The sequence below is a fragment of the Etheostoma spectabile genome, chromosome 4 (assembly GCF_008692095.1).
Source record: "Etheostoma spectabile isolate EspeVRDwgs_2016 chromosome 4, UIUC_Espe_1.0, whole genome shotgun sequence".
NCBI lineage: Eukaryota > Metazoa > Chordata > Actinopteri > Perciformes > Percidae > Etheostoma > Etheostoma spectabile.
In genome coordinates this window covers 1,718,934-1,732,759 of record NC_045736.1, presented here as the reverse complement: position 1 = coordinate 1,732,759, position 13,826 = coordinate 1,718,934, and the positions used below count along the sequence as shown (strand labels likewise).

At 40.7% G+C, this 13,826-nt stretch overlaps 1 protein-coding gene across 2 annotated transcripts in view; it reads left to right on the top strand.

The window, feature by feature from the left end:
- The first annotated feature begins 1,980 nt into the window (after positions 1-1,980).
- spegb (striated muscle enriched protein kinase b) overlaps positions 1,981-13,826 on the top strand; it is a 51,150-nt gene continuing 39,304 nt past the window's right edge. For both annotated transcript variants that reach the window (XM_032513544.1, XM_032513543.1), the window contains exon 1: positions 1,981-3,115. In XM_032513544.1, the coding sequence (XP_032369435.1) occupies positions 2,698-3,115 (418 nt within the window). In that variant the 5' untranslated portion in view covers positions 1,981-2,697. The remainder of the gene's footprint in view (positions 3,116-13,826) is intronic.

Here is a 13,826-nt window from a genome sequence, read left to right as displayed (position 1 = left end):
CTCCCCTACGTTCCTCTAAGATTGCAACCTTTAGAGAACGCTCCCTTAACGTTCCCTAACATTGCAACCTTTAGAGAACGCTCCCTTAACGTTCCCCTAACATTGCAACCTTTAGAGAACGCTCCCCTAACGTTCCCCTAAGACTAGGCTCGTTCGAGATGAACTGCGCCTCGCCTGTAAAGTGGAGACGAGAGGCGGCGGCAGCGCGGGGGCGGTGACAGAAAGCTGCGGTAAAGTCGGACAGTTTCCAGCCGATTCCAGCCGCCTTCAGCTGGACAGGAAGTGACAAAAACACGGTGGTGCGATTCCGATTTAATAAAATAATCAGACCCACATATCAGCTGGTACACAGTTTCCCTGTTGTTTTAATTATGACAGAGTAGCTGGCAAAGTGCTCTACATGCGACCTGTGCTGATTTTAATAACAACAGACTGTAGATGATCCGTGATCGACAGATTTAGTCTCTCTGGCTTCAAAACGTCTCTATCAGTCACACAACAGTGTTCTGGACAGAACAAGTCTTTAAATCAGACAAATAGTAATTAAAATCCCTCCGATTCCAAAACGATAAAAAAGTTTATATAAACGTCATCATGTTGCAAACCTATCAGGTGTTAAATCAGCTGAGAAGCCGGCGTTTCCAGCATGCTCTGGGTCCGCCTGGGTCCGCCTGGCTCTTGCAGTCGGTGAAACAACTGCGCCGCCTGCTTCTCACGAAACGTTCTCTAAAGGTTGCAATGTTAGGGGAACGTTAGGGGAGCGTTCTCTAAAGGTTGCGATGTTAGGGGAACGTTCGATGTAACCAAAAACTAACATTCCCAGAACTAACCTTCTTATGCAACCAAAACACATCCCAAACCTAACCTTCACGTGACGTTCCCGGAACCAAAATGAACGTTCCCAGAACGTTCTGGGAGCCAAAACTTGTTAGCTGGGTCCTCCTGTTTCACTCCTCGTCAGTTCCTTGTTGCAACCTCAGTGGTAAATACCCGGCCGACTAGCACCTTTTGAATCCCGCTTGCTGTTTGCTCATAGCCTGTTTTGCCTGCTTGAATCACCTTTTTTTGTCTCAGTCCCTCAGGCTCACCTGCCACACTCGGACCCCTAATTTGCTCTGTCCTCAGTTAGATCCCCGCTTACTTCCCCTGGACACCCGCTCTTCTCCCGCGCCATGCTCCCATGTTCGGCTATACCTTTTTGCACATTTACATTGCTTGAATAAATTGTTGACTCCTGCCAGTGTCTGCATAGTGGGTTCTGTTCTATTTTTAAGCATATCCTCAGCAGAAACTGTGCGTCGTTCAGTTCTTGCATGGTGCACATAACGTTAGCAATATGCTACTAAACAGTATCAGCTAAATGCATAGTAAGTAATACGCCATGAAGTTATAAATTGCAGTTGCATTTATACTTTTACTGTTGAGGTACCACATGTGTATTTCTCATTTATGATGTGGTGTTATATTTATATCAATAATGCTAGCAGTAGAGTTGCACAGCACTGGCTACGTCATTAGTCAATGGGACTTAAATGTTTGTGTCTGCAGTATTACAATCACTTGTCTTCAATTTTATTATATTAATTCCATTGATCAAGACAGTAGTCACTGAGCACCAATGGATAATCTGCAGAATGGGTGGATACTGCTTCAAATGGGTTGTTCATGTAGAAGATCCTTAAAATATCTGTTATAGAGCCCCAGCTGCCATCTTGCGATGTTAATGCAGTCTTCTTTTTCATGATATCTGACCACCTCAACACAATTGGGAGACTTACGCCATCCTCTACATTTGACCTACAAATTAAATATCTGTCCCATGCTGACCACCCCCTCCTTTTGTGCCAAGTGTTGCACTATCTCACATGTTCTACTGACCTCAGGTTGGCTATAAATGACAAGGGGGCGGGAGCCTCGCAGCGAGTGGGCAGACAGCTCACCATGCAGCTGTCATTGTAAGGCTTGCTGGGCTCTGACTGTCATTTCCCCATTCAGACAGGCTGGCAGTGGCAGGGGGAGATCATGAGTGGGTTGGTTTAGCTCATGGGATATGGAGGGGGGGCACTGTGCAACTTGCTGGACAGGACTTGATGACAGGAACAAAGACAAGCCAAGCAAGAGCATAGCTCAAGGCTGCTGGGAATAAAGAGGACACACGCTGAAGATTTGCCTTACTCTGCAGAGAAGTTACACGCTACTGGGAAATGGTTATAAAATACTAAAAGGTCAGAGGACATCAGGAAAAGGAGAGGAAAAGCAAGGCCGCCACTTCCAGGAGACAAGTCAAGGGAGCTGTTAATGCAACCTGATCCAGTGGGTCTTGCCCTAAAAATACCTTTGGGCAGGAGAGTGGCAGCTATCTCTATCTGCTTAATTACTTGGTAATCAACCATTTCTTTTTCTTCTTCAGACAAAAACTGAGGTCAGAGGACAGCAATTTGAGGAGAATGTATCCACCGCAAATATGCTTTGAAATATTATAGTTCGGCTTTTCAAATTATAGAAAGTTATCGATCTTAAATTAAAAAATGTGAGAACTTTAACAGTAATTTATATGTAAAGCCTGCCGAGAGATTCTAATGCCCTTTCTGGATTTTGCTTTAGAATACTAAGAGAGGGCCCAGACGGTGTTATAGCCACACAATCCTCATACACAGGTACAGAATCCATTGTAGAATCCACCAAATCGTTTCAACCATGAGAAAAGCTGAGGTGCAAATGACCCTCAAAAAAGGGGCAGATGAAGCAGCGGCAACCCCGAGCCCCATCATCCCCCCAAAACGGTCCAAAGCGAGCCCTGAGCAAGCTGTCCCAGACCCTCCAGGACCTGGCTATTCTACCCCGACTCCACCTGTTTTTATGCGCAAAATGAGGAACGCCGCTGTGGGGACAGGCTGTGACATCCGTCTAAAGGTGACTGTGGCTGGAGACCCGCAGCCCTCCCTCTACTGGTACCACAATGATGACCTCCTCAACATGGAGAACCAGGAATACGGCGGGCTCTGGATTAGGGATTGCAAACCCAGTGATGCTGGCCTCTACACCTGCATCGCCAATAATCACATGGGAGAGGCCCGGAGCAGCGCTGTGCTGGCTGTCTTGGATCTGGGTGAAGGTAATTCTCCTAAATACATCAAAACTTCACACTTATATCTACACTGGCTCTCAAGTAGAGAAGACTTAGATGTTTCTAGATTGATTCGTCAGCAATCCATGTGGTGTCTAAATCTAATAGCGTAAGGAACTACTAAAGCATAATATTATACTCAAAAGTATTTACAAATCTAAACTAAATAAAAACATTTAGCAAGTAGCCTGAAATGGAGTACAAACCAATTAATTGTAGTATCATGAAGATTACCCAGCATGCCAAAAGGCCCAGGCCCTCGATGAGCAAGTTCTTACTAGAAAACGTGGGCTGTCTAGTAGGGGTGTAAGATTCCAAAAATGTCACAATTCTGATTTTTAGGCTCACAATTTGATGCAATATCAATTTCCGATTCAAAAACGATTCTCGATAACAATTCACAGTATGTAAATGTAGTTACTTTTCCCATGTATGTATGTATGTATGTATGTATGTAAGTATGTATGTATGTATCTATGTATGTATATTCACATCCATATTATTCATGTGTTTATGTCTGTTATGATGTATGTGTATGTTGTGTGTGATGTCTGTAAGCTACTGGAACCTGGAATTTCCATTTGGGGATCATTAAAGTATATATCTATCATGTGATTGCAGTAGACATGCAAAAATCAATTTTTGGAATCGATTTTTGGAATTCTATGAATCAATTTTGAATCGGTAGAGCTTGAATCGAATACTTTTTTACACACCCCTACTGTCTAGCTTCTTGTTCCATTTGCTGGAACATGGAGCGATAATGCTGCTGACTGATATCTGAGCCAGGACACAAGCTACTTCTTAGACCTACTTGGATGTAAATACTGTCATTGTCATTTTTTGGTGTTCATTTAGGATTTTTAGTGGCAAAAGGTTTTCTGCTTCTCATTATCTGGTACTTGACCATGCAATCCAGATTATTAGCTTTATAGTGGAACTTTTGCTCACCAGTTAATGTAGAAGAAATGTCAAGCTACAAATAAACACATTCTCTAATTTTATTTGTGTGACACTGCTCAAAAAAGAAAAGAGGAACAAAATGTAAAAATGTACGGGGGCCCAACTACACACAATCCAGTACACAAGAGTGTATTTACACATGTGTAAGTTACACAAACACACCGACTCATCTTCTCTATAAAATGTATATTCCCCTTTTATCATAGATATACAGTTTTCCTCTATAAATACATTTAATGTCATTCAATTACTGATTTGCTACAAACATCAAAGCATACAATAAGAATGAATTAGAATTATTGGAAAACATGACATGCAATTGTTTCATTTCCTAAGACAAGTAAATATGCTGTGTTAAGTTTTCCCAAAAAATGTGGAGATCCACATTTGAAGCAATATATATCTAATTGATTTATTAAGGAATTATGGGTATTGCTGTTTGAGATTTGAACATTTGAAGATAACTGACAATAACTCATTGTTTATCCATTCCATTGTGAAGCCTCTTGTGATGCATCTTGTGATCTCCAGCACTGATCTAAATTCAGCTCACCTGAGTGCTTTGGCCTCCTCAGCTGCTTTGAAAAATAGCATTACCAACTCCACAGACATGCAGTACTGAGCAGTACTTTGCTATTGTTACGCAGTGCTCGGCATGAGTGTGTAGTAGTAACTTCCACTTACAACTGCCTTTTCTTGCTGAGACTAAATGTCAAGATACAGTTCAATCAGTTCAAGACAAATTACGTTTTGGCAAATGATAGCATTCTCTGATGATGTAGAATAAAGGACTGGGTGCTTGCATGACGCTGAGTTCAATCAAATATACTTTGGGCAAGCTCAGGACAAAAATTGGGTACTTAAAAGAGTGGTGATGTCTGCAGACTGGGCAACGTGATGACAAGGGTTCTTTTTAGTGTGGGCAACAAGAAACCACAGTGTATTACATTTCCTTAGCTGTATAAATATGGGATGCTTGGACATAGTCCACAGGAACGAAACACCATCAACTGTGGGTACTTAAAAAATGAACAACAGGGAAGAGATGCTGACAACAAAACATGTCCCTTTTGGTGTGATTCTTGGAAAAGTCATTGAGCTTTTCTTCTCAAATTCTTTTGTTTTTGACTTAAATCAGTGGGTCTGACTTTGTTTTGAATGGTGCAAAACCCCAGATTAGAAAATGTGGACAGGAAGCCTACACTATTAACTACAGTAATTATACCAGAGGTTTTTTTCAGTGCATAGTGTGTTGTTTTCACAACTAATGTATTGCATGCATCACATCAGGCGAGCCACTTTATGTGGAAATACAGTAAAAAGAGAGAAGCAAGATGAAATGGCTGTTTTTCCCACACCCTTGGAGTACTGTGTGATAGCGTTGTTAGTGCTCAAACAGATCACTTGATAGCCTGGAAATCCAGACCCAAATCCGAAAGATTAAGGGTCTGGCATCGAGTAATGAAAGTCGCCCATCTCGAGGGGCGGCACCAAGCGTACATTTGAAAATCTCACTGCACGCAATTGGATAACACTACGACCAATCACAACATCACATGGGGGGGTGACGTATCCAGAGCCCCATACGCTTAGCTACCAGAGCTAACTGGTAGATTAAACTGTCGTCATCTGTTTAGCTCGACTCAGGCCCGCCTCATTCAGATACACCGATGTGATTGGTGCAGCCTGGCTACAAGGGTATAGATAAGGAGCAGCATTACTCGATGCCAGAGTAACTCGCTGATCAAATTCAAATTGTGCTCTTGCGAAAACTGTGGATTTCCAGGGTACTTGCTTAAGGGCACTACAAAAAAAATGTTTTATGTAGGAAATACAACAGTGAGACAGATTCCCATAGTTCTGTTTTTAAGTGCGATTAATCTATCAGCTGGACAAGAGCAGTGTTAGCATTGACAGGCAATGAGGATTATGCCTGCAGTCATCCATATGCTCCTGGAGCCTCTGTTTTGTGTTGTCGTACACTCCAAATGATCTATGATCTAGATTGGGAGATTTCATGCATTACAGGGAAGCAGAAACAGAATTCCACAAACGGTTGTAGCTCCACAGGGATAGTTAGTCACAATTAATTTTCTTCAATTGACGTGAAAACCAGCTCTTGGTTCAGAAGTTTTTATTTGGCTCTCCATTTTAACCTTCAGTTTGATTCTGCTCTCTACTGCTTTGCCATGTGCGTAGTCTACAGCTGTCCCATCACTCAATGATACTGGCTAAACCCTTTCTCTCTCTCTCTCTCCCTCTTTGAAAATGTCTCTCTGCACCGTCCCCCTCATCTACCAACTCTCCCTAGTTATTTATATATTGGAATGTGCCAGGCCTTAGATTTTTGTGATGTTAGCAGGCCACCATCTCTCCTGTTACACAAGAAGACATCACTGATAATTTTAGCCCTGCCCTGTATGACTTTTTTTTCTCTCCCTCTACTGATCTGGGAAAGGAACAGTTTTGAATCCACAACATCTACTAAATAAAAATGCAGATGCATAAATGTCATATGATGTGATGTCATGCATCTCTCATGATCCATATTGTTTTTCCTAAACGTTGTCTCTCTTTTTGGAGTTTTTGCATTTGATTGTGCAGTCAGTGGATTATTCAGTCAAATAAGTTTGAATATAGCACAAATAAGTACCTGAACTGTAAAAATAATAACAGTAAAGCAACAGATAAATAAGTGATAAAATCTAGATCTTTAAATCAGCGTTTCATTTGGTTACTTTGCAGGCAGCAAAACAAGTTTCTGAAACAAGCAATTTTAGCATCGGGAATGTGTTTCCTGGCCACCTCTGTCTTGGTCTTCACCAACTACAGAGAGAACAACCCGTTTTGTCATTTGTGGCTAGCGTACAGTGGGTTTATCTTGAGTTTTTTGCTGAGAGAGTGAACCAAAACAGTGAAGTCGCGAACGCAGAACCAAAACAGTGATGTTGCAGAGTTAGGTGATCATTATCTGTAGGTCTCTCTCCTGACACCTTGATCATTATACACTTGATCATTCAGTTAATCTGTTGAATATTTTCTCGATTAATCGATTAGTTGTTTTGGACTCCACAACTCAGAGAAATGCAGTGTACTGTCACAGAGTGAGTGAGTTGCGACAGCTCAACAGGCGCCCTGACCAGTTGAGGGGGGGTTCAGCGCCTTACCCAGGAGGTGAACTGGCACCTCTCCAGCTACCAGTCCACACTGTACTTTTGTCTGTACGGGGACTTGAACCAATGACCCTCTGTTTCTCAACCCAACTCCCCACGGACTGAGCTACAGCCAAAACCAAAAGAAAGTTGGCAATTACTTTAAAAGATGACAACTCATTGTTTAATCTTTGCAGCTCTACTTTGAATCTGCATTAACAATTTACAACTTGGGACATTGGAATATAGCTGTAAACACGTAACTGAGATATTAGCACCTTTTGAGTTGATAAATATCTGAAATTCCCACTATTGCTGCCTTGATATTCTGCCATTCTGATATTTCTGCCATTTTCAAAAAGGTTTCAAATTGTTTGGCCTAAGGTTGTTAACTCGTGTCTTCCAACAGGCCCTGAAAACTGCCACAATCTCACCACGACAGTCACTAATGAGCAATTATAAGTCCATGTCTGACCTTCCATTTCAAAATAAAATTATGTTTCAACAGCACTACATACAGTCTTCCAGAAAACTGCAGGTCTACTGCAACTCTCAAGTTCTCTTTAATCAAGGCTGAAGACCTTTCTGTTAGACGCCGCCTTTTATTAAATCAAGTACTTCTCACATTGCACTGTAACTTTTATTCTTTTATTTTTATTTTTATACCCGTCTCCTTCTATTTTCGCTTGTTTTTTTTAAAATTGGCCTTTAATGTTTTCTGTAAAGCACTTTGAATTGCCTTGTTGCAGAAAGTGTTGAATAAACTTACCTTGCATTGGTGAGACTGAATCAACCAGAAAGCAGGCAGTAACACCAAAAGACTGAGCCAAAAGATTTGAAAAGCTGCATAGAGCTGAGAACGGCAGAGGTGATAACTAACGGTTTAGTAACTGACTTAAATGTTAGTGATTTAGTTTACATAGCTATATTGCCTGTTTAAAGCTTGCAGAGTAATATACGGTTTGAAGGGACCTAATACTGGGAACTTTAGATGTTACCATGGAGCATAACCATGACCTCTTTCCAGTAGTTTCCTCGCCATGTTGTGTTCCTCATGACCGGGGCCATTAATATGAGTGAACAGGTGGAGCTGCAGTCACACTGTGGAAATCCCCTGCATCACCACGTAGCTTTAATAAGTAGACATAGTATATCAACAAATTAATGTTTAATGGACAAGAAATCTTGAAGGGTAATTGTGGAGCTTATTAGAGCTGTTGATGACTGTTTTGTCTTAATCACAGTAACTCCAAACCTTTATTTCCCATGCTCTCATTCAGAATAGGAAAATATGGTTCATGTAAAAACAGACAACAGCATGGCAAGGAGTAAACATGATTGAATTATTGAGATCTCTCCTATTAATAAGCCTCTCTGAGATAGCCATCTTGCAGTGTGGATTTTCTGAAGCCTAAAAAGAGAGCCAAGGGGAGATGCAGAATTCTAGTTTTCTAGAAAACGGATTAGTTTTACCGGAGTCTATTGGTGGAAAATTATGATTCTTAGATTAGCTCTTTTAACTCAAATGTCCCATGGCATGAACATTTTACTTTATGAGGTTTTTTAACATTAATATGAGTTCCCCCAGCCTGCCTATAGTCCCCCAGTGGCTAGAAATGGAGATAGGTGTAAACCGAGCCCTGGGTATCCTTCTCTGCCTTTGAGAAAATGAAAGCTCAGATGGGCCGACCTGGAATCTTGCTCCTTACGAGGTCATAAGGGGCAACCTCCCCTTTCCTAACTTTGCCTGCACAGAGAATTTGGCCCACCCATGAGAGAGAGACATCATGGCTTTCAAACAAGCAGTTGGTCATGGCCACACCCCCAGCCTCCACCTTGCCCCCCCCCCTCTCCTTTTCAAAAGCTACAGACTCAGAAATGGCACATACTAAAGAAAGCTCATTGTGGGACTGGCTCTAGTGGCTGTAATTCTGCACCAAGGCAGAATTTTGGGAAAGAGACTTCAGATACAGTATTAGGGACCACTAAGGTCTATGTAAAGAGACTTCAGATACAGCATTAGGGGACCACTAAGGTCTATATAAAGAGACTTCAGATCAGCATTAGGGACCACTAAGGCCTATGTAAAAGAGACTTCAGATACAGTTTAGGGGACCACTAAGGTCTATATAAAAGAGACTTCAGACATGGTATTAGGGGACCACTAAGGCCTATATAAAGAGACTTCAGATACAGTATTAGGGGACCACTAAGGTCTATATAAAGAACTTCAATACATATTAAGGACCACTAGGTCTATATAAAGAACTTCAGATACGGTTTAGGGGACCACTAAGGTCTATATAAAGAGACTTCAGATACAGTATTAGGGGACCACTAAGGTCTATATAAAAGACCTTCAGATACAGTATTAGGGGACCACTAGGTCTATATAAGAGACTTCAGATACAGTATTAGGGACCACTAGTCTATATAAAGAACTTCAGACATGGTATTAGGGACCACTAAGGCTCTATATAAAGAGACTTCAGATACAGTATTAGGGGACCACTAAGTCTATATAAAAGAGACTTCAGATACAGTATTAGGGACCACTAGGTCTAATAAAAGGACTCATATGGTGTTAGGGACCACTAAGGTCTATATAAAAGAGATTTCAGATACATTATAGGGGACCACTAAGGTCAATAAAAAACTTCAGATACAGTATTAGGGACCACTAAGGTCTATATAAAAAGACTCAGATACATGTATTAGGGACCATAAGTCTAGGCTATATAAAAAGACTTCAGATACAGTATTAGGGGACCACTAAGGTCTATATAAAGAGCCTTCAGATACAGTATTAGGGACCACTAGGTCTACATAAAAGAGACTTCAGATACAGTATTAGGGGACCACTAAGGCCTATATAAAAGAGACTTCAGATACAGTATTAGGGACCACTAGTCTATATAAAGAGACTTCAGATACTATTAAGGGACCACTAAGGTCTATAAAAGGACTTCAGATACAGTATTAGGGGACCACTAAGGTCTATATAAAAGAGAACTTCAGATATGGTGTTAGGGACCACTAAGGTCTATATAAAAGAACTTCAGATACAGTATTAGGGGACCACTAAGGTCTATATAAATACTTCAATACAGTATAAGGGACCACTAAGGTCTATAAGATACTTCAGACAGTATTAGGGGACCACTAAGTCTATATAAAAGAGACTTCAGATAGGTGTTTAGGGGACCACTAAGGTCTATTAAAAGATACTTCAGATACAGTATTAGGGGACCACTAAGGTCTATATAAAAGAGACTTCAGATACAGTATTAGGGGACCACTAAGGTCTATATAAGAGACTTCAGATACAGTATTAGGGGACCACTAAGGTCTATATAAAAGTACTTCAGATACTTATTAGGGACCACTAAGATCAATATAAAAGGACTTCAGATACAGTATTAGGGACCACTAAGGTCTATATAAAGAGACTTCAGATACAGTATTAGGGGACCACTAAGGTCCTATATAAAAGTACTTCAATAAGTATAGGGGACCACTAAGGTCTATATAAAAGTGACTTCAGATACCGTAGGCTATTAGGGGACCACTAAGGTCTATATAAAAGAGATTTCAGATACAGTAGCCTATTAGGGGACCACTAAGGTCTATATAAAAGCATCCAAAGAGCACCATATATGGTTATGGGACTTTTGAAACTATCATAATGCACTTATCTCGATATTGAATGATATTATCATGTAGTTGTGGCTGCTGGACTAAAGGGAATGCACAACAAAACGGCTCCAGCACTTTGCCAAGATGCTTTGATTGTCTTACAACACATAAGAATTTCGGCTGATGTTATTCTATTTGTCAGGGGCGCCGTATATGCGGGAAAAATTAGGACAATTCCAAGGACCCATAACTGACATGGCTCCCAAAAATAGGTAAAAACTAATACACAATTATTAAACCATCATCATTCAGTATATATATTTCGAATATAATAATAAAATGAATGGTATCTTTGTTTTTACTTGTTTTTGACAGTAGAAGTTATATATCCACATTGACCAAAAAGTAAACATCCATATTGACGGAGCACCCCCTGTATCTACATAAAATGGTTTGGTCGTGCCGATGTTGCAGTCAGTAGCCTAATTACGTCAGAACTACAGTCACCACGATGTTGCCAAGTAACCTTAAATTAAAATCTGGTTTTCAAAAAATGAAAGAGAAAAGAGAGAGAAGAAAGTCAAAGGAAAGAGTGTTAAACTGCAACCCAGTTTTTCACCAAGAAAGGTGGGTAGCCTATAGTCTGTGAGTGGTATTAACCTGTTGGCTTTATGTCCATAGTGAAATAAGCTAGCTAGCTAGCAACAGACTAGTGTTAGCCTACATTTAATCACTATTTAATCAGTGTAGAAAAACGTTTAGCAATATATTTCTATTAAATCATTGTCCCTGCCCCTTTTAGGGGCACCCCAGTCTCAGCACCCCAGTCTCCCCCTAACTGTGCCCCTCCGCCCCTCCCTGTCCCAGTGAAGAAGGTGAGCAACATTGTGGTTCAATGACATGACAGTTAGCATCATTGCAGGGGCTCTGTGGGGATTCCTCTGTCTCTCTTGCTCTTATACCATTACAAAAAAGAAAAATATATTTATTAACGACAGGCATTCAAAAACATTAATAACTGTTTTTTTCATAAAATAAAATTTTAAAAACAACAACCTACTGTCAGTACTGGATGCTGGACAGTTGGAAACAGTGAGTAGCTTGCATGTACGATACAGACAATGATTTCATTCATTTAGATTGAAGTATGGATTGACATTTATGGATACAGACTTTATTATTCCCATCATGAAAGGCAATTTATTTGAGAAGTTTGCACACACACACAAACACAAAGCAATCTATTAAATCTAATGTAAGTGGTGGTGATACAGAACTGTAGGTAATTTGGGTCAATGTTCTGTTGTGTTGTGTATTTATTGGTATATGGCATATTTTAACATATAATGTATATATCAAAGTGTATGTATATATCACATGCATTGTGTACATCCTACAGAGCCAGGGCCCTCTCAGGTAGGTGGAATAAGTGTGGAAGCAAAGGAAGAAGGGAAAGAAAGTAACAGTGATGATGAGGATGAGAGATGCATGGTGGAAGAAGACAGACAAAGTCATAAAAAGGATGACCCAGGTTTGTGGCCACCAAATTTGACTGACAGGGACAGAGAGGATTTTGTGAGGGCACTGGCCACCAGAGATGATGATGATGTACTGCCACAGGATTCAGGAGGGAAAACCATTCCCAGAATACTTATTGTACAGTTAGGCAGCCAATGGTAGGGAAAGGTGAAGAGAGACTGGGTAACCTACTGCAAATCTTCTAATGCACTGTATTGCATCCCATGTATGCTTTTCTCTTTTTACAAAAAAAGACCTTCTCTTAGTGCACTGAGTTATGTAACGTTTTTGATGGGACAGTTAAGTCTTAGAGATGTGGTGATAACAGCTGCGCAGAGGGGGCCAAAATTGTTTTTTGGAATGGGGCCCAAAATTCCTGGCGGCGCCCCTCCATTTGTGTTCATTTTATGGACTTTCACAGACACGAGTCAATTGAAAAAAGACAATATAGAACCGATCACTTCTGGCTCTCTATTTAAGAAAATTCCTGAAATAAGTTAATTTTCTCAGTAGGAGCATGAAACAATTTCATGCCTTAAAACAAACACATGATCACCAAGCAAAGTTCTTATGGCTCATCAGAAACAACTTTCAGAGAAAGAAATTTTCCATCCCGTTATTATTGCTGGCATGTGGCGTTTCATTTCCCTGTGGTTCCGTCCCCCAGAGACCACGGATCGTGTCCCGTCGGCCGTTGTTGTCACCGTCTACCGCGTGTGGCGTTTCATTTTCCCATTGTTGCGTCCCCAAGAGCAGTCCAGAGTCATGGCTGCAACACTGCATATATCACATAACCATAAAACAACTTACAATGAAAGCTGAATAGACTGGCAGCATCTGCATTCATTGTGTGACACCAGCAGTTTATAGCATGTTGTAAAAGATCACTTTACCATAACACATTACTTAGACAAACTGATATGTATACAGTAGGACTGTCAAACGATTCAAACATTTAATCACGATTAATCGCGTTAATGTCATAGTTAACTCGCAATTTATCGCACATTTTTATCTATTCTATATGTCCCTTGATTTCTTTTTGTCCCATTATTTTTTTTAATCCTAAGGCTCTCATCAACATGAAAAGTGGATTGACTTGCTTTGTGAAAATGTTTTTTATTGAAAACACCATTGGCATGTAGCCTACTGTAGTGTTCAACCACCCCCCCCCCAGTATATAGCCTACTGTAGTGTTCAAAGCCCCCTCAGCATATAGCCTACTGTAGTGTTCAATTTCACACTAACTATTCTCACTTGGAGCAAATTATCTCTCACACAATGTAACCCTGTCCATCAATAAAAGGGTAAAAAATACTTTGACGGGGGGGGGCAATTGGCATCAGCTGTGTGCTTGGCTATTTCAGACTGGACGTGCTGCGATGATAGCTCAGTTCAAAACACACAGATCACTTTGGTCTCGTCAGTGG